The sequence below is a fragment of the Vanessa cardui genome, chromosome 10, assembly GCF_905220365.1.
Source record: "Vanessa cardui chromosome 10, ilVanCard2.1, whole genome shotgun sequence".
Classification (NCBI taxonomy): Eukaryota; Metazoa; Arthropoda; class Insecta; order Lepidoptera; family Nymphalidae; genus Vanessa; species Vanessa cardui.
Genome location: NC_061132.1, coordinates 13804877 through 13832459, shown reverse-complemented (window position 1 = coordinate 13832459; position 27583 = coordinate 13804877). Strand labels below are relative to the sequence as shown.

Sequence of the window (27583 nt, the reverse complement as noted above, 5' to 3'; positions counted from 1 at the left end):
TTTTTCGACTTTTGAGATACTTTTTTGCAAAAATTTAAAACGGACTAATCGATACTCCGAAAGACGCCGTATTGACATATGTTTTGTGCCAATGTATTCATCTACTTCAATAAAGTTTTCAAATAAATGGTTTTTGAGTGGACCTTCTGAGACAAAACTGAGAAAAAAGTGGTTTCAAGCTGAAAAGAGGAATCTGGAGTCTGCTTTGACAAACCCGACTTCCATTTTTATTCGAAATACGCAATCAATTTTCATTTCAATATTCACTTTTTTACAACTATAACCTCAAATAAGTAGTCATAAGAGGAGTGACGTCACTGAACGCTAATTAGTGTTTTGAAATACGTTCCGTTTCAAATTACTTTAATTCGTAATTATTGTTAAAAAACAACATTGTATCAAATATAAACCTTACCGTGACCCTTCTTTTATACTTTTTTTAACATTTCAATAGCAAAATTCTCTTAAATATTGTATTTGCATGTTCCCTATTAATTGAGCAAGTGCATTTACTAAAATCTATAATTGAATAACAATTGGCACTTAAAGATAGAAAAATAAACACTATTACTATGAATAAATCCTCTATATCAGTGAAATATCAAATTCGACAAGCCGAAACATTTAAAATTCACAAACAAGTTAATGGTGATATAAAACCTCCTTGACTAAAAACTCTGAAGCATGAAACAAGGCATGACCATTCAATGGAGATGTCTAAAGTAGATGTTAATAGATCAGTCGATGTCGAGGCTCTTAAAACTACTGGTAAAACTCGCAAACATACCTTTGCTTGGCTTTTTAATGCGCTTCTTTTCATCCACCTTGAATATCTCGGATTCAATCAGCCAGTCCCTGTAATTGGACTCCATATTCTTCCGTTGCTCGTCGTGCAGTTGCTTCACGCATGTCTGCGGACCGCCGTAGTCTTCTGGGAGGTATTCCACGTCGACCACAGATTCTGGACCTTCTGACGAGAAGTTGAGGAGATTCAGCAGGTTCGAGTGTATGAGCGGCTTGACGAGGCACATGACCTGGTTGATGAAGGAGACGGTGTGTACTACGTGGATCTTCTTCAGACGACACGGGTGCGCGTTCTGAAAACGAATTTGGTATTTCTTTGTGATTCCTGATCTTGATTTGCGGAAAATAAAATCACGAAACCGGGTAGTAAGCACGAGAATAGTAGACGTCTATTATATATAAATTTTTTAAACCAGACTTGAGATAACTCACAGGTTATATTACTGTAACAACAACAACAACAACACAGCCTGTACATTCCCACTGCTGGGCTAAAGGCCTCCTCTCCCTTTTGAGGAGAAGGCTTTGGAACATGTTCCACCACGCTGTTCCAATTAGTGGAATACACATGCGGCAGAATTTCTATGAAATTTGTCACATGCAGGTTCCTCGCGATGTTTTCCTTCACCGCTGAGCACGAGATGAACTATAAAGACAAATTAAGCACATGAATCAGCTGTGCTTGCCTGGGTTTGAACCCGCAATCATCGGTTAAGATTACTGTAAAACTTTACGTATATACTACTTCACTATATGGATATACAAAGCACTTACTCTTCATTTCGTTTTACATTTTTTATTAAAATAAAGACAACATATATCACAACAAACCTGTATGTAATGCATGAAGGCCCTCAAAGCCGGCAACGTCACCCTGGTCAAATGTCCGAGGCTACAGCCTTTCATATCGAAGATGACAATGTATCCCTCAGACAGGCGATCTTCGGAGAGTTTGATGTCATTAAACATGCAGAACACGCGCACTGCGTCGGCAAAGTTCAGTTTGCTGTAGTCGGTGTCTGCGAGGCGGTAGAGGAGGATGTGGTAGCCCTCCGGCGACAGCTTGGGGAAGGCTATCATGTGCCTGCAACGAAGGATAGGACTCCTTTGTTGGTTGAAACTTTATTTCGTTCAAGGCACGGAGTTTTAAGAAATTGTAGGCGCATGCTTTCCTTAGTTCATTTTCAGTACGACGTGAAAACTTCAAGCATAAATTACGTGAAAGTTTCGTAATTGGACGAATAATTATAACAGGTATCGCGTGTGGTTAGAATTGGCCGATTTGTTTTATTATACGAAATTTAATCATGTTTTTTTTTATATTCCGTTATATGTTACTTTGACACTTCGTGCTATCAGAAATGAATGCGGTGGGGAATGAGAGATGTTAGATGACCAATATTTTGTAATCAAATCCTGATAACATGCAAGCAACATTTTTTGGTAATATTTAATCATTACCTAAAACGCATTAGTGTAATCAACAATTAAAAACAACAGCCTGTAAATTCCCCACTCCTGGGCTAAGGCCTCCTCTCCCATTGAGAAGATTTGGAACATTTTCGACCACGCTGTCCCAATGCTGGTTGGAAAAATACACAAGTGGCAGAATATCTTTGAAATTACATATGCAGGTTTGCTCATGATGTTTTCCTTCACCGCCGAGCTCGAGATGAATTATAAACACAAATTAAGCACGTAACTAAGCACATGATATTCAGAGCTTGCCTTGGTTTGAACCCGCAATCAATTAAACAAAATAACTTTAGAATTTATTGTATAACTCAGCATGTCTTATATATTTTCGTAACCTCATACATATGAGATTCAAAGAACTTTACTTAAAATGAAGTAATTAGCATCTTAATCATTCTAATCACTTTAAATTAATAATTAACACCAAATTTTACCCACGTGATATCCAATATGGTTTTGTTCTTCGGCAAAAGTGGATCACGATTAGTGAACAGGTCAGGGGAGTTGTTCCTCAGGGTGAAATAGCACTCTATCGTATCTTTTGTCTCTTTCACCTTATAGTAATTTGAGTGTAAGAAGAGAAACACGTATTCATCGGATATGTACGGCAAATGAGGTTGACTTTTCATCCTGTAAAAAAAAAAAACAATGCAAATAAAAACACACTTAATTCAGATCGATCTTAACACACTATATGACACGTTAAAGAATTTAATTTATTTTTTTTAAATTACATTAACATGTACATGTTTATATAAATTACAATAGTTTACATTAACAGCGAATAATAAGCACTTTTTTATTGTCTATATAATCTTTTGCTTAGTATTATGCTTTATAAATTTATGTTTTCTCTTTTTTTTCATTTATAAAAATTCGTCTATAATTTTCTCAGAGTAACAAATAAATCGATTCTGTAATAAATCATGAACTATCCCAGATATAGTATATAAACTATATTTAAGATTAAACCAATACTTAGTTTTATAATAGTACTAGCGACCCGCCCCGGCTTTGCACGGGTACAATACTAATAATAAATATACTACAGAATCACTCTATCTATTAAACAAAACCACATCAAAATCCATTGCGTAGTTTTAAATATTAAAGCGTACAAAGGGACATAAGGACAGAAAAGGTGACTTTGTTTTATACTATGTAAAGATATACCTATTTTATCTTTTCATCTTGTGGTTACATAATGTTTTTCTCTTATTCTATCTCATAATTAAACTATCTCCGTCGTCGTGAATACCTAAATTGTCACTTTCTGATTTATAGTGAAACGGACGAGTAAACGGGCCACGTAACGGATAGAGCTTCAATCAACATTCGTATTTTACTTTTACCAAAAATCTATTAACAGTAATACCTATTTGCTACCTGGTGAATCATACAAATACTTACATTTACATACAAGCTTTGCCTGCGTATGTATGTGTGCTCGCGTTTTAATTATAATATTAAAATTTAATTCAAAAAGTTATTGTTGTAGCCTAAGTTACAAGTTATTACATCGATTTCACCTAAAGTCACATCAAAATCGAACTAGCCGTTCTAGAGATTAGCTGTCACAAACGGTCAGACAGATAATAATTGAATTGAAAATAAGGTTATTTTGGTACACGTACCGTATATAAATACATGTGCATTTAGTACAAACACACACTTAAATTTTATTATAGATATTAATAACATCTTATTGTACACAATACATAGTCTGTTAAATAACGGTACGTAGGCACCATTAACGGTATGTCATATCAAGAAATGAGATCTTAATTAGCCCCCAATTAGAGTTGAACTGATACGTTTTTATTTCGCAGTTCTTTTTCTAATTATGACAATCCTTAAATTAATCACAATGTCAAGGCTATGTACTTGACCCGTTCACGTGAAATTTAAAAACATCAAACGAAATAACCTTAAAGAACCAAGTCGTCAGATTAAACCGTGGGTGTATTAAAATACAAGTAGCAAATAAAACTAGCAATTTAAATTGTGGTTCGTCCATTCAAAGAGCCTCTATACTCCAGAAAAATGGGCATATTCGCTGCAAAGAAGCTGTAGAAAATCATGCTCCGATTCATATTTAAATCTCTTCATATTTTTTTTTGTATTACATTCATTTACTAAATTTCAAGCAAGACCCTGAAATATTCAGCCAATTAAACAATCGAGTTTTATATCACGTGTTTACTACGGTATCCTCCTCTTTCATTATGGAGAGGGTGTGGAACATATTCCACCACGCTGTTCCAATGCTGGTTGGTGGAATACACATGTGGCAGAATTTCAATGAAATTAGACACATCCAGGTTTCCTCACGATGATTTCCTTCACCACCGAGCGCGAAATGAATTATAAACACAAATTAAGCACATTTATATAGTGGTGCTTGCCTGGGTTCGAACCCATAATCATCTGTTAAGATGCACGCGTTCTAACCACTGGGTCATCTCGGCGAAAAGCAATTTGTTAATTCCTTAATTATTAAAACAAAATCTAAATATTTTTCACATTTTTCCAGAGCTAAAGGTCAAAAAAACTGCCATAGAAGACTCGTTTTTATCTGGAAGCATTCGCGAAGTACAAGTCGTTCAAACTGTCAAGCTTTGTTGGAAACTGAGATTTGAATTGAATTACAAAATAATGACAAGCATGTTCTAAATATAAAAATAAATCATGTGACTCATTACTGTTGGTTTTCGATTAGGTGGCCATAAATTAATCTCGCTATTTGTTTGGAAATCAAATCCAATGTATGTAAAATATACATGTATTAACGTTTGGTACGAATTTGTATAGTTGTAAAGGTAAAGGGAGCTAGCAAATGGGCCACATATAAAATTGTTCTGTATTTATTTAATTAAATATATCACATCTAATAAAGTTCACTCACAGACACACTTCGCCTCCGATTATAAAATAACAGGCCGATAGAACGAATTTAATATTAAAGTGTAGCAACAAATACAATTTTCCGACACTGTGGAACTTTAAAAAAAAACATAAAAACTAGGCAACTTTCAATATTATTAACAATTTTTATCAATCAATAATTATTTATGCTTTACATTAATATTCCGTGCCACCTAACTTTTGGTTTATAATCTGAATACACGTGTTACGTTAAAACCATTGATATATATATATTCAGATAATGGCTTGTGGGATGGAACACGATTATCTTTAAGACAGATCGTATATTCAAGAGATCATTCATAATTTTGTTTATAAGGTATCTTTAAAATCGTGACGATAGAAATGGTTTGAAATTTTTACATTTAGAAAAACTCGCATTTGCTCAGATTCCTGGACTAGTACCTGGGTGGAAATTGAATTGGTCTAAAAATTCACCACCAACGTGTTCCGGACTTTTTGGACCCATTCACCAAGAATGAATACGGGTCTAGATTAAATCTCCAAAACTTGAAAGTAGAAATTACCCAATTGTAGGATACTCAACGTGTTACTTTAAATACTACTTACAAATACTTATAACTAATGATTATATAAAATATGCTTGTGTTGTAGTTGTAAACCATTGTGTAACATCTGGCTTTCCAACTTCTAAGTCCATTTTAAGCGGAGAAAGTAACCGTTCGTATGAATTTACACAATTTCGATGATTATTTACACAACGTACATAAAATAATAGAACAGTTAAGTGTTCCATTTTTAAAAAGACCAGATAATTGTCTATGAAACGTCTAATGTCTTATCTAAATATGAATCTCGGCCCATAATACCGTAATGTCTAAAACCATTGCGAAAATTTGACGCAACTAAAATATATTTCCTGATATTATGATTTTCAAAGAGCTCATTTTAAAGATGATTAACTTTCTCTTAGTTTCATCCTCTAATTTCAACAGTATTATGTAAAATTCATACAATTTTCGGATCATTTTTTAAGTATGAAGATCGTAACACTACACTATAGAATGTCAAACTACACAGATAAAAAAATACTAAATGCTTCTTACTGACCATTCTCGTATTTGCTGTAATTCTTCATCATAGCCTTCTGGGAGTGGCTTTAGACCGTTCAGGAATGGGTGAGAATATTTCGTCGCTGACATGACGCCGGTAACTTCTCTACCTAAAAATAAAACAAAATTTTAATTCATAATAATTACAACTAAAAACTAAAGACACTAAAACTTTTACTGTTATCTTGAAATGACGTAAATCATTTCACATTTGACACCTCCGACAAAATTTATAATTAAAAATAAATTTGTCTCGGGGTTTACTTAGATATTATCAATGATATTCTAATACACAGATATGTTATACCCATACTAAACAACAGAAAAAAGTGTGCCGCGCCGGGGACGGTTTATTTTACATTTCGCTACAAGTGAAAAGGATAGCTTAATAAAAACAATAAGTAAAAGGGATAACTAGATGTTTTAATTACGCAAAACGTATTACAATATAATTATGATGTATTATAACATATTACTGGCATAATTATGATGAAAAGGACTAAAGGCAAACGTCCCAATTAGGACGTTTTCTAGTCTTCACTTTTTGCGCGTTAATGACATATCTGTTTACTAGAACATCATTGGATATTATAATAATAACTGTAATTTTCACATGTAAGTTCGATATACCAATTAGATTAAATATATTATAAGGAGAATTAGTGTGACTTTCCGAACGCCACGCGTCAAGCTGACAGATGACTTTTAAAATTCTTTCTCTTTTTGGCGGGACTGGCGGGAGGTGGCGCGAAATACGGTCAGGCGTATCATTGTTTTACTGTTTTGTAATATTATTAGAAAACCAGAAATTGATTGAAGTATTTTGTTGTTAATGTTTATTATTTTATGTCCTTCCAATAAATTTGTTATAAAAGTAATTTTGTTTTGTTAATATCAGAAGTGGGATTTCAAACTCACTTTTTATTTAATTGATTTCTGGTTCTAATAATTCTTAATAGCTTTTATTTTTAAACATAATTTGAGTTTTTGTTTTGTTGTATTTATTTAAATTGTAACTATGGGAAAACGCAAGTGTAGCCGTTCTAAAGATTATAACGTTCCGAAGCGTCGTCATCGTTCCCGTAGTCGTTCTACGCACCGTTCACGATCTAGAAGTATTTCTAATAACTCGGAATTACGTGAGTCATTGAATACAATTATTACTCGACTTAATGCGCTAGAGGATAGATCCTCAGTGCCCGTATCATCTAATTTTAATGTTGAAAATAATAATACGGCAAGTGATACTGCTACTAAGATAGTTGAAGCTATTCATAATTTAAAAAGTAGTTCTCGCGACTATTACGTTTCTAATTTTGATCCAAATGTGCACAATATTGATTCTTGGTTTGATGAAGTCGATCGTGCACAAAGTATTAATAAATGGAGTGATATGTTTGTCACGCGTAGGGAACTGTCTAAAAGGTGACGCAAAGTCTTGGTTAGACGATTGGGTCACCACGGATCGTTCATGGAGTAATTTTAAAAATGATTTTAAATCGTTATGTGTTAAAAATGTTGATGTGGCTAATATATTGTATGACGTCATGAGTACAAATTCGGATGATTATCCTACATATGCCGAATATGCTCGTCGATCTTTACTACGTTTGCGTATGGTAAAAGGTTTAAGCGAGGAACTTATTAGCGCAATTGTGATACGGGGAATTAATGAACCACATGTAAAAGCCTCAGCTAGCAATGGAAAACTTATGCCCTGTGATTTAGTTAATTTCTTGTCAACTTTCGTTAAACCAGTATTAGTTAAAAATGAGAATGTCTTGTCAAACAACTCTTCAACGCGCAAACACATAATAAAATCACATACAACTAAGCGTATGCCCCTTATTACATCATATAAGTGTTTTACATGTGGTCAAACGGGCCACAAACAATCCGTTTGTCCGACGAATAAAAAGTCACCAATAAACAATAACGATGTAAAACCGAATACAAAAATGACTTGTGCATATTGTAAGAAACTCGGTCATCATATTAGTATTTGTTTTGCTAAGCAACGTTCCGATCAGAGAAAAGGTCACGTTAATTTTTGTTCTTTGCCTAAATTAAATAATTCTAGGGATGTAATGGTTGGAGTGGTTCAAGGCATACCTATTGATATCCTCATAGACAGCGGTGCTTTAGACGTGTCACTTATTTCGTCCTCCGTGGTTAGTCATTTAGCATGCGCTATGAAGCCGATTTATCGTGAATTGAAAGGTGTCGGACAAGGTATCACTAGAGTGTATTCTTATGTTACTCTCTTTATTGAATTTGAAGACATCACTCTTGAAGTTGATTTATGGGTTGTGCCAAGTGACAGTATGAACGCACCTATTATAATTGGTACCGATGTCCTCAACCGTGAAGGCGTAACATACGTGCGTACAAAATATTTTCAGCGCTTATCTTACAGTCCTGCCTCCACAAATGTTTCAAATGTAAAAGCGAATGAGCTATCTATTAAAACTCCGTTGGTTGGGAAAGATTATGAAAATCTTAATAAAATTTTAAAGGAATTCTCAAAATTTATGATTGTTGGAACTGCTACTTCTACTGTAACTACAGGTAGCATGCACATTCGCTTGAACAGTGATACGCCTGTATATTATAGACCTTATAAATTGTCAATTAATGAAAAACTCAAAGTCCGAGAAATAATACAAGACCTTTTATCAAAAGGTATAATTCGTGAATCCGATTCTGCGTATGCCAGCCCAATTCTTTTAATAAAGAAAAAAGACGGAACAGATCGAATGTGTGTAGACTTCCGCGCATTAAATAGGGTGACGATTAAGGATAGGTATCCTCTACCGTTAATCGAGGATCATATAGATCGTTTAGGTAAAGGACGTTATTTTACAACTTTAGATATGGCGTCTGGCTTTCACCAGATTCGTTTAGATGATGCGTCAATTCCGTTAACAGGTTTTGTCACGCCCGAGCGCCATTATGAGTACTTAAAAATGTCTTTCGGACTTGCTAATGCACCAGTAGTTTTTCAGCGTATTATTAATAACACGCTGCGTTCATTTATTAACGATAATAAGGTGATGGTATATATCGACGATATTTTATTAGTAAGTGATACCATTGAAGAAGGGTTAAAGCTTTTGCAAGACGTTTTGCGTACCTTAACTAATGCTGGGTTTTCTTTAAATTTATTAAAGTGTTCGTTTTAAAGCACTCAAATTGAATATTTATATATATATATAGGTCGTGTTATTTCGAATGCTGAAGTACGACCATCAAAGTAAAAAATAACTGCTTTAGTCAAATCTCCGGTGCCTGAAAATGTACGACAGGTTAGACAGTTTCTAGGATTAGCTGGATATTTTCGAAAATACATAGAAAACTACGCCCTTAAAACAACGTGTATAGCTCGTTTAAGAAAGAAAAATGTTGAATTTAAATGGGGTATAGAACAGAAACAAGTACGACAAAATCTTATTAAATGTTTGACAAGTGAACCAGTGCTCACTATCTTTGACCCTAACCGAGTAACTGAAGTTCACACAGACGCTAGCAGTCTTGGATATGGTGCTGTTTTACTTTAGATTCGTGAAAATGGCAGCAAGTCCGTAGTCGCATATTATAGTCAGGTCACGCAGGGGGCAGAGATACGTTATCATTCCTATGAATTAGAAACCTTAGCGGTGTTCAAAGCTCTTCGTCATTTTCGTCATTATCTCATAGGTATTGAATTTAAGGTTATCACTGACTGTAACGCTTTAAAAGCAACACAAAATAAAAAGGATCTCCTACCCAGCGTCGCAAGATGGTGGGTTTACTTACAGGATTTTTCTTTTACGATTGTTTATCGAAAAGGTGTTTTAATGCCTCATGCCGACTACTTGAGTCGCAATCCCATCCGTGTAGTAAATAGCATCGATAGGCCACGCAACTGGGCACGGATAGCGCAATCAGGTGATGAAGAGACGCAAAAACTTATAGAACAGTTAGGTGAAGGTCAGTTAGATGCTAGTCGATATCAAATAAAGAACGACATCCTTTATTACAAATATACGCCTGTGGGTGAACAACCGCGTTTATTGTGCTACATACCCAAAGGTTATCGATTAAGTTTGCTTAGAATTTTTCATGACGAAAATTGTCATGTAGGCGTTGAGAAAACGATTGGGTTAATTTTAAATCACTTCTGGTTCCCTGGTCTTTTCACATTCGTGAAGAAATACATAAGTCATTGTCTAACTTGTATATCCCATAAGAGAATCCCGCGAGCACCATTACAACCTATCTCATCATGGCCTAAGCCGGATACTGTTTTCCACACGCTTCATGTAGATATTTTAGGGCCTTTGCCAGAATCAAATGGCTATAAACATGTAATGATAGTGATTGACGCTTTTTCTAAGTATTGTCTCATGTACGCTCTCTACAAACAAGATCTAGATGAACTAAAGCGTGTGTTTAAAAATGTTATTTCGTTATTTGGTACGCCACGTCTTGTCGTCACTGATAGGGGTCGAATGTTTGAGTCCTCGGAGTTCATAAAGTGGATGAATAGTTCCGGGTGTAACATACATCATATAACACCCGAGATGCACCACGCTAACGGTCAGGTGGAGCGATACGTGCGTACTGTACTTAATATGCTACGCATAGAGGTCAGTCATAAAAAGAATAAGTGGTCTGAAGAGTTATGGCGCCTGCAGTTGGTGCTCAACATTACTAAGCAAAAGACGACACAAATGTCTCCATTGAATCTTTTAATTGGTTCTGAAGGGACTACTCCTGTGATACAAGCTTTAGTTCGTAATGTGGCTACTGATTATTCGGGATCAAATCGCCAGACTTTACGGGAGTTAGCTAGGCAAAGGACGGCCGAACGTCTCAAAGAAAATGAAAAGCAACAAAATGAATATGTCAATAAGGGACGTGAATCACCTCGCGCATTTCAAGTTAATGATTTCGTATTTGTCATTAAGTACTCTCAATCTAAAGGAAAATTAGATCCCGGAATGCGTGGTCCTTACAAGGTGACAAGAGTTCTTGAAAATGGACGATATGAGTTAAGACTTGTGGCTGGAGACTATGGCAAGCTGACTTATGCTGCTGCTCAGTATATGGTGCCTTGGAGAGGAGAATGGACACCTGATGAGTGTGCCGCTTTCTTTGATAGTAAGTTATTCCTTCTTTTTGATACTAGACCTTGCTTTTGTATGTCTAGTCTTATGTAAATACCTACTAGACCTTGCTGTGTTATGTCTAGTCTTATGTGAATAACTACTAGACCTTGCTTTTGTATGTCTAGTCTTATGTGAATACCTACTAGACCTTGCTGTGTTATGTCTAGTCTTATGTAAATACCTACTAGACCTTGCTGTGTTATGTCTAGTCTTAAGTGAATAACTACTAGACCTTGCTGTGTTATGTCTAGTCTTATGTGAATACCTACTAGACCTTACTGTGTTATGTCTAGTCTTATGTAAATACTTACTAGACCTTGCTGTGTTATGTCTAGTCTTATGTGAATAACTACTAGACCTTGCTGTGTTATGTCTAGTCTTATTTGAATACCTACTAGACCTTGCTTTTGTATGTCTAGTCTTATATACCTACTAGACCTTGCTGTGTTATGTCTAATCTTATTTGAATACCTACTAGACCTTGCTTTTGTATGTCTAGTCTTATGTGAATACCTACTAGACCTTGCTGTGTTATGTCTAGTCTTATGTGAATACCTACTAGACCTTGCTGTGTTATGTCTAGTCTTATGTGAATACTTACTGGACCCTACTTTTGTATGTCTAGTCATATGTGAATGCTAGAACTTCAAGTTGCTATGTCTAGACTGGCTTAAATGTCTACTAGACCTTATTGACATTTACATGCTCTAATAATACATTTCACAGGTGTAGACCAAACAGATGAATTGACCCCTACGAGCAAAAATGATGAAGTAAATAAAGAAGATGGACTTCAGACTGGCGAGGACGCCAGGACGTCAGGAGAGACCGTATAAGGAGAATTAGTGTGACTTTCCGAACGCCACGCGTCAAGCTGACAGATGACTTTTAAAATTCTTTCTCTTTTTGGCGGGACTGGCGGGAGGTGGCGCGAAATACGGTCAGGCGTATCATTGTTTTACTGTTTTGTAATATTATTAGAAAACCAGAAATTCCAATAAATTTGTTATAAAAGTAATTTTGTTTTGTTAATAATATAATATTTAAATAACAGCTCTCTGTACATACACACGGTATCTACCACGCGTCAATTTTTATAAATCTTACTTTCCCGCGCTTCGGCGATGTATGTCACTCGAGTTGACAGATACATAAAGACACAGATAAAATATGTACATTTATATGAAATATAAATCTAATACTAATTAATATTTTATTCCAGATATCCTGTACACTACAATAATATTAATCAAAGCTCTTAGAATATATTTTAACGCCATATGTCCTTACTAATGTTAAACAATCATAGACAATGATACTAAAAGAAATATTAGCAATTATATTCGCCATCAACCTTGAGAACTTACAATAAAATAATATTACGACCCTTGTGCTTGTAGCAACACTGGCTCAATTAATTATTTTGAAATAAAAAACCGATATTAAAAGTTTTAATTTCACTTGACCTCTTTTATTTTAAGTAGAAAATAATTACAGCCTGAGGTCAAGAATTGATAGAGCAAGGTTGGACCTTAATATTTACACGGTGAACCTTATTAAAAGGTTAAGGAAACATACATGTTATGAAATTATTGGAGGTAGAATATGTGATAAGTTGTCCAGGCGGACTCCACGAAGGCCTACCACCAACTTCATACTTTACTCCATATCTACTCCATATGTAATCCATATACTCAATTTTTTTTCAATGACGAACATATGGGCCACCTTATGGTAAGTGGTCACCATCACCCATAGACAATGACGCTGTAAGAAATATTAACTATTCCTTACATCGTCAATGCGCCACCAACCTTGCGAACTAAGATGCTATGTCCCTTGTGCCTGTAGTTACACTGGCTCACACACCTTTCAAACCGTAACACAACAATACTGCGTACTGTTGTAAAGCGGTAGAATATGTGCGTGGTACCTACCCGACGGTTTACCTGACGGTTCTCAATTTAAACAAATTACATAGACTCCTTTGTAGATATTATAAAGACTTTACCTAAATTAATAATTACCATATGCACTATCACAATATAAAAAAATATAAAATACATAAAACACTAAAACAACTAATTTTACGCTAACGTTATATCATTGAAATTAGGTCAGTTTGACAGTTCTCGATTTCGACGAATTAATTCGAACGCGTTAATTTTTTTTACGTCATTACGACTCGTTCGAATATACTTAACAGTTCACACGCATCATATATTCGTGCAATTAACGAGTTATTAGCAAAGAAAGTGTTCCGTGCGTTATGAACGAATGCATTTTCGCGTCGATGGATGTGCTGTAACATACGAGTACGTTTGGCCGAATTTGATGAGCAACGCAATAACTTGTTTTTGCTATTACGCGCTAAACTTGCACGAATCGTATGCGAATTATTGTTTTCTATTACACAATCAAATATTAAAGTATACCTATACAATGCATTTATATTAAAAAACATATTGTGTTTTTTTATTAAGTATAAATAAGTCCGTAACTTACATTAAAGATTCAACGTCGATTACAGATGTAAAATAAAGTTATGTACGTATAGTATTATTTAAGAGTTATAATTCATACTGTAAACTTGTTTCAGTTAATGTTTCAACATAGTGAACGATATATCATAATATGAATAGATTTCTTTTTAAATCAGTGGTTTTAAAACATTTATAAATGTTTATATGTGTTACTAGCGCTCTGGATTCGCACGAGTGCAAAGCTGATACTAAATATACTACAAAGTTAATTGTTTCTTTACTATATTGTACATGTATTTTACAAGAAACTTCCGCTTGAATCACTCTATCTAAAAAAAAACCGCATCAAAATCCGTTGCGTAATTTTAAAGATCTAAGCATATATAGGGACATACAGCGGTAAGCGACTTTGTTTTTTACTATGTAATATTGATTATTTTACAGATGCTAACCAATCTACATATCATTAATAAATGCAAGTTAGTATTAAAACCTTCAATTTTATTGTATCGAATCGTATGACTATAACGTATTATAAGTATCAAAAGGAAGACAATGTATGTTTAATTAAGTATTGGTAAATCTGCGTGTACGCATCATTCTAGTTTAACAGAAAAAACTTAAAATCAACTTTTTTAAGTTTCGCACGTTTCGCATTAAATGCGACGGATCGAATCACGCCCCGGCACATTTTACTTTAGTTAAAGGATATTAAATCGTCTACACAATGTTTAAAGTCTATATTTGCATGCAATGCGTATACCAAGGAACGCTGATATTCAGCGTCATATAATTGCAGTCTACTATGTCCCTATATACTATAGAGATGTATAGCTATATCCTTACTCATTGCGTATTCTTCTTGGTAGAATCTTCAGAAACGGTGTCAACTACCTTTAAAGTAAAACTAAAGTAGAGTAACAGCCTGTAAATTTCCCACTGCTGGGATAAGGCCTCATCTTACATTAAGAAGAGGGTTTGGAACATATTCCACCACGCTGTTCCAATGCTGGTTGGTGAAATGCACATGTGACAGAATTTCGATGAAGTTAGATACATGCAGGTTTCATCACGATGTTTTCCTTCACCGCTGAGCACGAGATGAATTACAAACACAAATTAAGCACATATATATATAGTGGTGCGTATCTCAGCTCAGCTACCTTTACCTTTCAATATATTTTAATAACATTTAATAATCAAAAAAGTTATAAGTGTACTTGAAACATACAGTTATGTTCCTATTACAAGTGGCCTACTAATATGCGTTAGACTTGTGATCAGTGTCAATAATTCGCTGACTTGATTAGGTCAGCGTCATCAATTGTTATGATGATGATGATCTCCTGACCTATATCGACAATGGCGATCATTCCCAAATGCCAACTATAACACATTATAGTGTAATTTCAGGTGCATTTTTATTCCCTATGAGCTGAGATGGCCCCGTGGTTGGAACGCGTGCATCTTACCCGATGATTGCGAATTCAAACCCAGACAAGCGCCACTTAAATATAGTGTGCTTAATTTGTGTTTGTAATTCATGTCGTGCTCGACGTTGAAGGAAAACATCATTAGGACACCTACCTGTGTCTAATTTCATCGAAATTCTGCCACATGTGCATTACACCAACCCGCATTGGAAATTTGCAGACTGTTACTTTGCCTTACTTTTTTTTATTCCCTAGCTCTCCGATAATGCTATGGGACGACAAATTCTACATAATCGAAAATAATATAAGAGCAGAACTAACAGATTTAGATGCTCTCAAGGGTCAGGAACACATTCCAACAACAAGACTCCGTACTGCTACTCAGAATTTTTTAGTAAGATTTTCTCGAATTTTTTTGGATTTGAACCCAGAGCATGGAGATCTGGATACTTATTTCTAGACCAACGAAGCAGCTTCTTATCATACAACTAGATGTGCCCGCGACTGCGCGAGTTGTAATCTAAGTTACTTCTTTATTATTACATTACTAACAGTGAAGTCCCGTCAAAATCAGTCCGGCCATTTTAGAGATTAGTCTGAACAAACAGACTAACAGACCAAAATTTAACAAAGTTTTATTTTGATATTACAAACATACATTGCAATTTTAGTATATGTACTCGTAAATAACAGATATAAATATTAATAATTCCTTTCTTGTATATATTATTTATTTCCTTGTTGTATACGTATTATTTTTAGATTTCAATATGGTATGATACCGTCCGATCAGACTATAAATTAAGAACCATTTTAGGCCAATTAGTTCAAATTAAAGTCAGTAGGTTACACTCACGTAAAATATATACAATTTATACTAAGATCGAATTCATACTATTATTATAAATGAGACAGAAACTGTCTATCTGTCTCGCTTTCACGCAAAATGTTTTGGTCCTATTTCAATGACTTTGGTACCAAAGTCTAAAAACTTAGAAAAGACATAGGCTACTTTATAATTGGAAAGTAAGTGTTATCAACAAAGAGGACTTACATCAACGTAGTATTTTAAGTTAATTTGTAAATATGTATTTCTACGCGAGCAAAGCCACGAGAAATAGCTACTCAAATCATTAATAAAAACAAAGAATATTTAAGTACGTAGATGATAATAAGTATCAATATAGAAAACGAAATTAAAAATAGTTACTGTTCAAATCATGACCGCGTGGAATGGTGGCAAGAATGCTACGAGTATTTCCCGTTGAACCGCATTTCCGACTGTAGACGTTATTCGACTCGTCTATCAATGACAGCAATAAGGTGATATAATCGTATTATATTCAATAATTTTCATAAATTCATAACTAAATTATGTAATACTAGCTGTGTCCGCTACGTCGTATGCGCTATAATCGAACAAAAAAGTTATTTTTGTAAACTGAGTTACACGTATTATATATCCATATCCTATAGTGAAAATCCCTCCAAAATCAGTTCAGCCGTTTCAGAGATTAGTTGGTAAAAAATAGAGATACAAAAATGTAATATAATATTAATATAATAGAACTACCACATTTTTTTTAATTTAAATTTAACAAACTACGTTTTGAATATGATTTTATTGATTTTAACAGGTATATATTATTTTGACAAGCACAACGTTCGTTTGTTATACTATAATGGTAACAAAAATATTATTGAGATTGTATGTATGAAACTGTTCATTATTTGCAGCAAGTCAGCGTGGTCATGTGATCAATTGACAATTTGGCCAATTTAAATAAGTATTCGCCACATACCGCCTACAAAGATAACTTATTTTGTATTTAGTAATAACAAATTTATTTATTTCAATATCCCACTTACTTGTTTATAATAGCTGGATTATAATAGATACTTATTACTATAAGAATATATTTTATAACATAGATTGGTGTCAAATGGGCCAACTCATGGTGAGTGGCTATCACAGCTCACAAACATTGGCGCTGTAAAAAATATTAACCATTCATTACATCGCCAATGCGCCACCAACCTTGGCCAATATCTTATGTCCCAAATCATTTATCAATATAGTAATGTTATTAAGAAAATAAGGATAATGTTGCCTCCAGCGTATTATTGTAAAATGTTTTTTTTCTTAATTTATTGTTATTTTAAAGGTTGTCATGTCTCGACCTGAACGTGTGATATTTCAAGGTGTCGTGTACCAACGTACCCAATATGATGAATAGTCTTGTTTTAATATTAATAATTTTGTTTTTGATTTTATTTATTAATAGTTGACACCGCGTCTTCGCTTGCGGTTTAGGGGGTTGCTTGTCACGTGTAAGGCAAAAAATAGCCTTGGACCTTCCTCGGAGGTCAAATATGCTTCATACCAAAGTTCGTCAATTTCAATTCAGCGGTTTGGTAGTGAAAGAGCGACAGATAGACAGACAGAGTTACTCTCACATTTATAATATCATATAGAATTAATATAGATAACAGAGAAAAGCTGAAAATATCAATTTTTCTTTTAATATTTGCTCTTCAATCTAAGAGTTATATTCTTATTGTAGACCCTTATTGAACCCGGGCAAAACCGGGACGGATAGCTAGCAAATAAATAACCTAGAATCATACGTTCTCTCGATTAGAATAGAATTCAAGTACTAGAATTCTTTACTACCTTATTGGAAGCCAGAAAATTACTAATTGACAGGCGTACGATCGGTTGTGTACGATCGTATGAAGTATAAACAAACATTAAGCACATGAAAATTCAGTGGTGCTAACCTGTTCTATAACCACAGGGCCATCTAGCTCGGCTTGATATTGACCGAGATTAATTGGGAATACACCTTTCATTAACTTACTTCTTTAATAAAAACAATTAAGAACATACAGTAACTTTACGATACCTAAAGTAAGTTTACGCAAACTAGGTAAACAGAAATAATAGTCATAGTATTAGTCGGTGCATATATAATTTGAATATAATAATAAAACGTGTAGTTTTGTGTTAATATTTATCATCGTAAGTATGTATGCTCTTTGACCCGTGCACTCTTTTAAATATATGTACATATTAATTAACGGATATATTATAAAAATAGCTAAACTCAAGTCGAGATGGCCCAGTGGTTAGAACGCGTGCATCTTAACCGATGATTGTGGGTTCAAACCCAGGCAAGCACAGCTGATTCATGTGCTTAATTTATCTTTATAATTCATCTCGTGCTCAGCGGTAAAGGAAAGCATCGTGAGGAAACCTGTATTTGACAAATTTCATAGAAATTCTGCCACATGTGTATTCCTCCAACCCGCATTGAAACAGTGTGGTGGAATATGTTCCAAACCCTCTCCTTAATGGAAGAGGAGGCCTTATCTCAGCAATGGGAAATTTACAGGCTGTTACTTTACTTTACTTACGTAAAGGCCTGTTTATAAAGTACAAAGATTAGAAATTATTCGACCACTTGGGGTTAGTGACCGCTGAAATATACATCGATTATACAGACAATACAAAAGCGTAGAATTACTTGTTGACTTCCAGGCAATATAAATTACATACATAATTGTAATTAATTAACATGGCTGTATTTTTAAATTTTGAACAATAGTAACTAATGTGTTTCTTGCCGGTAGAATCTACTCTCCGAACCACTGGTGGCTTCAATTAATATAAAAAAGTTATTAAATGACGTATCAAAAGTGCTTGTCTGCTTGAAGAAAGTATATTTTTATATTGATCACATGAACACACGAGGCAGAACTTTCAATTATTGATGCTGATTTTCTTACGTTGTTGAGTTTACAATCGACTTCAAAAAGGAGGAGGTTATTAATTCGTTTTTTTTTTTTATATTTACTTTAAAGCTAACAAGCAAAGGAACCTGATGATGAATTTGAACCTCTTCTTATAATCTCAGTGCTCCACAATGAGGTGTTGTCTCTCATGAATTAAATTACACTGGATCACTCACCAGAATATGTAGGATGTTTTATGCAATATGCCATTTACTACACAGTTTACAATGATGAATGGCATATGCAATATGCCATTTACTACGCAGTTTACTCCGCTGAGAATGACTATTCCGAAAAGCGACTGCCGTATTATATCTTATAATATAAAAATCCTGAATACAACCTTTCGTGAATAATTAGAAAGTCACATAATGCCTTATTAAATTGATGAATAAAAAGCTATCTAAAAGTCTTACATGTAAAGACTTAAGTTAACAAAACATCTTAAGTACATCAAACAAAAATGACGTAAAGTATGGAGTATGATGTGTAGGATCTGAGATCGCGATCCGCGGATGTATACGTACAAACAGATCACATAACACGAGATAATTAAGATTTATTTTAGTATTTATGCAAAGGTATTATTATAACACATCTACTTTTTTATTTTTCTTTACTCATACATAATAAATTTTTATATATAAAATATATTTAAAAATATAAAATACAGAGGCCAACCAGTGGCGGGAACAGAGTCCAAGCCACCGGTGGTCAGGGCTCCAGCGAGAGGAACTTCCTGACAATACGCGCCGTGCCGAGGAGTACTGCCTTCTGCATCAGGCTCTTGACCCAGCTGCCTAACGAGAGCCTCTTAAGGTGTTGGTTGAGGCTCTTGGCCATTAGGCATTATTATTATATGGTTTTACATAGAGAAGAAAGACAAGATCATACTCTGTAGTAAGATTTAATACAGCCTATGCTGGGAATCAAGACACTCTTAGCAAACTCGTGTCCAATACAAAAAATAGTAAGAAAGAAATATATTACGTCATCATCCTCCTGCCATTATCCCAATTTTATTTGGGGTCGGCGCAGCATGTCTTCTCCTTCCATACTTCCCTGTCAGACGTCATCTCACAAGTAACATTCTTTCTAACCATATTGTCTTTCACAGAAACCATTCATCGTTTCTTTGGTCGTCCAAGAATGGACCATGCTCAAGGATTGTTAAATAAAAGCTATTATCATTAATATCGCCTCGCTGGTCTAGAAGCTGGCTTATATTGCTGCAAACCCTGGAATCTTGGGTTCTTATCTCGGATGGTTATGAAAGTCAATGAGTTATTCTATCAAGAAATCGAAAAGATCTTTCAGTGACAACCTAAAATTAGAAAGTATGTAGAGTAAGGAAAGTACATAAATTCTTAGGTCTAGCACCTGATCTCTCTTGTTATGAGATGTTAATGGACAGTATAAGTACACCTGTGTTTGCGTAAACACGCACACAGACACAAAAATAATAATAAATAGAATTTCTGCAATTCGGTAATAATACTCGAACTCGAACAAATGTAATGTCAGAATGTTATGCAACATCAGTAACTATTATAAAACAAAGTCCGTCCGTCTGAACGTGATTAAACAGCTGACGGATTTTTATTCGGCTCTCACGAATGGATGCAGTGATTCATGAGATTTATGCGTATAATTCATAGAAGGTTTTAGTCGAGATGACCCAGTGGCTAGAACGCGTGCATCTTAACCGATGATTGCGGGTTCAAACCCAGGCAAGCACCGCTGTTTCATGTGCTTAATTTGTCTTTATAATTCATCTCGTGCTCAGCGGTGAAGGAAAACATCGTGAGGAAACCTGCATGTGACAAATTTCATAGAAAATCTGCCACATGTGCATTCCACCAACCTGCATTGGAACAGCGTGGTGGAATATGTTCCAAAAACCTTCTCCTTAAAAGGGAGAGGAGGCCTTTAGCCCAGCAGTGGGAATTTACAGGCTGTGGTTGTTGTTTTGTGAAAATCCTCTGGAATATGAAGATGTCGGAAACAAAACGACTTGGAGCTTTACCGGTCATGATGGAAGAGCAATTACCGGTTGTCGGTTCTTCTCGATATAATCTACTTTTAGAACCTGTGGTTGCTTTAAATTTAATTCACCATTTTACTTGGTGGTAGGGCTTTGCGCAAGCCCACCTGGTTAACCACCCACTCATCAGATATTCTACCGCTAAACAACAGTACGCCGTATTGTTGTGAGTCAGTGTAACTACAAGCACAATGGACATAGCATCTAAGACGATGTAAGGAATAATTAATATTTCTCACAGCGTCATTGTCTATGGGTGATGGCCACTTACCATCAGGTGGCCATATGGTCGTCCATAAAAAAAAATCAATAATGTAACGTAACGAATAACTTGATTATTAATAATTAATGTTTTGACTGTCCTGCCGTGTAAACATAGATTATAGGAATTAAGAATTAACCATCTTGTATTCAAAACCTTTTTCTAGTTGAATTATAAAAATATAGAACATTTAAAAATATATACACATATCAAAAAAGCATATCACGATAATCGTCAAGGAAATGACTTCTTACTGAATAACGTTGCAACACAAATGTGTAATGTATAATCATTTGCATTGGCCCTGAACCTCTTTGTATTATACGTACTAATATTATAAATGAGACTGTAAATCTGTTTGATTATACGAGTATATTGCGCTTTCTAAGATGAAGTACAGAATTAATTTTGATAAAATTTCCTACAAAGCAAGCTACGGATTGATACAACGTAATAATTTGTTCTTTTAATGCTGGATTAAAAAGTGTGTATACAAGTTCTTGGGGCATCTTCAACATCAGCTGAATTCCACGCGGACAATTCAGGGTGTACAGATAGTTATAATAAATGCATTTTTAAAAAACCTTCAACCTTTCCATGATACGAGCAGAGGAAGGGCGTTGCAGTGATAACGCTATCAGTGAGGAAAGATTACTCTGAATTCAATACAAGTTTAACTTTTTTTGCTCCATTTTCAATTCAATCTTTTTCATACGTAAATAAATAATTATATAATTAATGCACTACGTAGGTAAGTGAATGACGATCGTACTTAAAAAAATATCTTAGTGTGCGTGAGTTTACGTAAAAAGTAAAGACAGCAAACAAATACAGATTACATTGAATTTGTTAAGTTTATTTTATTTAAAATTAAAAATCAAAAAATTTATAAATTGATCGTGAAGCTTAATTTTTCAAACGTTTTAATTTGTGTGATACAATTAAGTGCACGTAAAAATAGGCTAGTACATTTTAAAACAGTAATGTAACTGATTAATGGATATAAAATTCACGCAATAAAACACGTTCTATATTTAAAATTCAAAAATTATATTAAAAAAAAGAAAGGGTTTTGACACATTACTTTTATAAGGCCCAAGAATGACATTAAAATTCAGTAAAACCGGTCCCACACGTTGCTTGCCAACGAAATTGAATAAGTGCATTCTCATCTTTAGTTCCCTATTCCACTGGCCGAGTAGCCGTGAGTTGCGATCGCCGTCACGTAATCAACTCGAACAGGTACTAAGACAGGCAACACGCTTCTAGTTTTAAGCCGATTTATATTTCCGTGATTACAGTTCACGCTGAATACAACGCGTGTATTTGATGGAATATATAACTAATGTTTCATTTTCAGTATTTAGAAAGTATAACTAATTACTATAATACTTTTTTTAGATTTATTTTTCATAATATTTAATTAATTATTTATATTTATTTACGCGTACATAAGCCGGTGATACTGATTACTAAGTTACTGAACTATAAAGTCACACTTAATAAATAAAATGGAATTTCATGCAAAAACTGGTTTCTTAGTTTAAGTTTTCAACTACTCGCGACACTAATATTCAAACAGGGTTATTAATGTGTAGAATAATTAATAAATTCTTGTTATTATTTTTATCAATAGTTAATAATCATTGGAAACTTATATAATTTTAGATTGAGGCTAAACTACGCTGTTACAAATTGATTTTTAATGGGTTTTAGTTTAAAACATCCAATGATCTTCGGAAAAGCAATTTAGAAATATAATGGATGAAACAGAACTGACTTTCCTGTTAATTATTATGTAGGATAATTACAAAATTTTCTACTGAAATTATGTTACTAAAAAATCAGAACATAAAACGGATTTCGTGAAATTTTCAATTAATTTTAATGTTATTTTAGAAAAAATCTAAGAATACGTTACCTGTTGAAAAAGAAAATCTTCCTGTACTCTGAAAGCAAATCTTACTCTGTACTCTCTACAGGAAGATTTTGTTTTTCAATGGGTAAATCCTATACAAAGGTTTGTGCAAATATGAGTGCGGTTTGTATAACCACTCACATCTGCCAAAGGGCATTATTAGCGGCATATTTGACATGAGACTTCAAGCGTAAGGCCAATGATCTACTTTATTTGTGCCTTGGCAAATTAACAAATCGAGCGTCTACTGGTAAATGATTACCAATGCCCATAGACGTTAGTACTTTAAGATATAATAACTACTTCTCGTTTCACCAATGCGCTACCAAACTTGGGAGCCAAGGTGATACGTCCTTCTGCCTACTAACTAAAACTGCAATACATAGAATTGCAGTTAGGTTGTAAAATATATGATAAGTGTGTGCTACCCAGGTTTGCCCAAAGACCTACAACTAAGAAAAAATATATATGGATGCACGGAATTGTAAACAACACAAAGCTAACAAACTCCAAAACTCAAAACTAACTTATTTTATAGACACGTAACAGGGTTTAAATCTTTCAATCAAATTTAAAAGCCTAGAACTATTACTTGTAACTATTAGGAGAAAGAAACTTTTATTTAATTAATATCCCTTTAAAAACGAGTGAAGATAGGAAAGTAGCTTGAAATAAACTTCAGACGTCCTTAAAAGAGGAGACATTACCTGTTGTTTTTTATCGTATTAAAACAATTAATTAACAATAATTTAAGGCGAGGTCCGTCGTTGACAAGGTAACCAACTGACCGCCTTATGAGACCTCTGGAATATTATATATCATAATTAAACAATTTGAGTTCTTATTCATATTAAAAAAAACTTATTTATTGAGTTATTTGTTAATTTAGTGAGAAAATAAGACTTACTATAATAAATATTACAGACGCTGATATATTTCTCAATGATATATTCTGAAATTTTAAAAATCTGCTAATTATTAAAGAATTTGTTGTTTATAATAAAAAATTCAGTTGAAAATAGACTTGCTAAAAAGATCAAGCTTTTAGACGATATTTTTCTTTGTAAGAAAATATCACTGTTTCAGCGTTTGTTTATATAAAAAGTAAACGTTTTATAACCCGCTGATAATGTCTAATCACCCCAGTGTCAAGCTTTGTATGTATATGATTTACATTTTTAGTGATTCAACACTAATTTTGTGTAAATAAATAAATGTTGTATTCATTAGATTAACATATCTTAATAATACATTATATGTTAGTACGTCTATTTATAATAATGAATAGTTTTCTATAGAAATCAAAAAGGAGTTTATTTTTATACCTATTTGAAAGATATATATAAAAAAATTCTTATACCAGATGGTGGAAGGCTTTTTGGGATAGTATCGTTGAATATACCGTCGTAACAAAAATGCTCTGATCGATTTTCATTTTTGATGACATTTTTGATGCGGTTTTTTGATATCTTGATTATTTTTGGAAATCGTTTTATGGCCTTACCACTGATATGTTACATAGTTTTACATTTTTCCCTCTTTTTTTGCTCGTAGCTCATAATTGAGGTTATATAAAGACATTGTAGATATACATTAGTATAACATTATTATACAAGTAGCTTGCTTCATAAATTTACGGCGAAGTTTATTTAGCACAAATGTTTAATAGTAGTACGGCTTTTGATATTATTATACTTGGTGGTAGGGCTTTGTGCAAGCCCATCTGGGCAGGTATCACCCTTTCATTCAACCGCTAAACAGCAATGCTTATTGCTGTCATGTTGCGGTTCAAAGGGTGAGTGAGCCAGTGTTACTTCAGGGATAAGAGTTGTAACCATCATAGTTTCTTGAGTCGTTGGTACATTGGCGATATTCTTTTTTTATGGTATAAGTTGGCGGACGAGCATATATGCCACCTCATGGTAAGTGGACACCATCACCCATAGACAACGACGCTGTAAGAAATATTAACTATTCCTTACATCGTCAATGTGCCATCAACCTTGGGAACTATGTTGTTCTGTCCCTTGTGCCTGCAGTTACACTGGCTCACTCACCCTTCAAACCGGAACACAACAATACTGAGTAATGTTATTTGGCGGTAGAATAACTGATGAGTGGGTGGTACCTACCCAGACGGGCTTGCACAAAGCCCTACCACCAAGTAAAACACCAAGTAATGTAAATATTATTGGTAAATATTTGTTTCAGTTCAATGTTTATGGACGGTAATGATCACTTACGATAAGGTGTTCCATTTCGTGTACCAATATAATATATGTATATATACATATATGTACATATATCATAACCCAATTGGTCAATGATAAACAAAATAATTCAATATATTGGTGATAACGCAAAACCTAAAGATTTTAGTATAGAAATTATTTACAATTTCGCACACTTGTTATTTATCACCGTTATACATTATGTTACATGATATGTTACATATCACATCGCATATACTCGTAATTTGATGTACAGTTACAATCCAAGAATAGGTATATGTAATTAAGTGTAATCTTCTCTACAGCACTTAGTACTTATTTTATGGTCGTGTAATATTATGCTTAAGCCTATATAATACATTAAAAAAAACAGTCAAAGTACGCGATTTAAAAAAACATCCAATTACGTCAAAAACAATATAGTTACAAAAAAGAACAATAGTCGTATAAAGAGTTTTTTTTTAATTGTAATCAAAACAAGTAGACTTACGTTTTTTTTTTTTTTGTAATGACATATTACATTAAATTAATTGTTAGGAATTGTATTGTCACTACTTCGAAATGTATAAAGCCAAAAAAAAGAACTGAAAAAATAGTCTTTACTAATGTAGAGTATGATATTATCTTTGCATTAGGATTGTTATGTATAAAACAGGTAAATATATTGTTTTATTTTACCACCATTCTTAATTGTTTTACGATTCGTTTTACGTACCCTAAAAGTTGTCTGGAAGAGATCGCCTCTTATCAAAAAGATCGTCTTATTATGCCTCTTACAAATTTTAACGTATTTTTTATCAGAATTTTTGATTGAAAAATGTATAATTTAATCTATATTATTATTTTAATTATTAATAATAGATTTTAATTATTAATAATAATATTTTAATCTTTATTATTATTTAATATTTATTAGAAATCTCTGAAATTATAACACCTAACTTGAAATGTAGCAAGTAGGTTCCTTCAATGTAAAGACATCAACTAACAATTTTATGAAACTCCATCCCTAAGGGGGTAAAACGGGGTTGAGAATCTTGTTTCTCAATAAAGAAAGAAATTAATACTAAAATAAAATGACGCAGACGATGATAATATCTTTAAAAAATGTAATAATAACGTTATTAATTTTCCTTGTATTTCCGGAATTAAATGAATTCTTATACTTAAAAATAAATACTTCGATAGAACTTAGAATAACACTTTTGTATTTATTCTAAAGCCAGGCTGTGTTTTTTTGCTTACGAAGTTATTTTTGATGTAGATTATGACAAACTTGAGTGAAAATTGTTAAGCGCGCGCTTTTCAAAAGAACGCTGTCAAAATTATAAGTAACTTTCTACGTGTGAAACGTAACAGAAAAGTAACGAATAATAAATAGTATATATCATTTATTTTGGATATATTATCATATACATGTGCTAAAAATATTATCAGTGGGAAATCAAATAATTATACATAATAGTACATTACAAAATTTACAAATTAGTATTTTACCAAACAAAAACCTTTAAAGTTTTTGCATTAAAATTCATCAGTTTCATCTTAAAATAAATTACAACTGAATTTCAAAAATATAAATTATAAAAAAAATTATGTATGTATTATGTAAACATTATCGTATAAGAATAAGCTAATATTCTACGTACATGTAGTAATGGTCATTTCATACATCCATCTTACGTTTAAATCATGCGTGAGCGCACATAAAATCTTCGACAAAGTTTTTAGTTCATTTAAAACATGAAGATAATAGACAAGTTTGTATTTTAAATTAATATTTACTTACACTCAATAAATCCTTTCGGCAAAACGAGTACACTAACGGGACTTAACTTCACGTATAGGCGGTGTGGCTGACGTGCGCGTACACTGGCACACCGTGTACGACTAACTGGCAAGCAACCTTGTAAAAATTAAATGCCGGAATAAAAAGTTTACTTTCTAAATTCGAACTCGCGAATGACCAGCACTACGGGACCGACGGAA

The 27583-nt window shown here is 33.6% G+C and overlaps 1 protein-coding gene across 1 annotated transcript; it reads right to left on the bottom strand.

Annotated features, from left to right (window-relative positions):
- Nucleotides 1-422: 422 nt before the first annotated feature.
- Nucleotides 423-27537, bottom strand: LOC124533126. Its single transcript, XM_047108290.1, has 5 exons — nucleotides 27384-27537; nucleotides 6277-6388; nucleotides 2719-2910; nucleotides 1636-1888; nucleotides 423-1097 (listed from the first exon to the last, which is right to left on the bottom strand). The coding sequence occupies exons 2-5, from the start codon at nucleotides 6366-6368 to the stop codon at nucleotides 738-740; spliced, it is 897 nt and encodes a 298-aa protein (XP_046964246.1). The 5' UTR covers nucleotides 6369-6388; nucleotides 27384-27537; the 3' UTR covers nucleotides 423-737.
- Nucleotides 27538-27583: the final 46 nt, after the last annotated feature.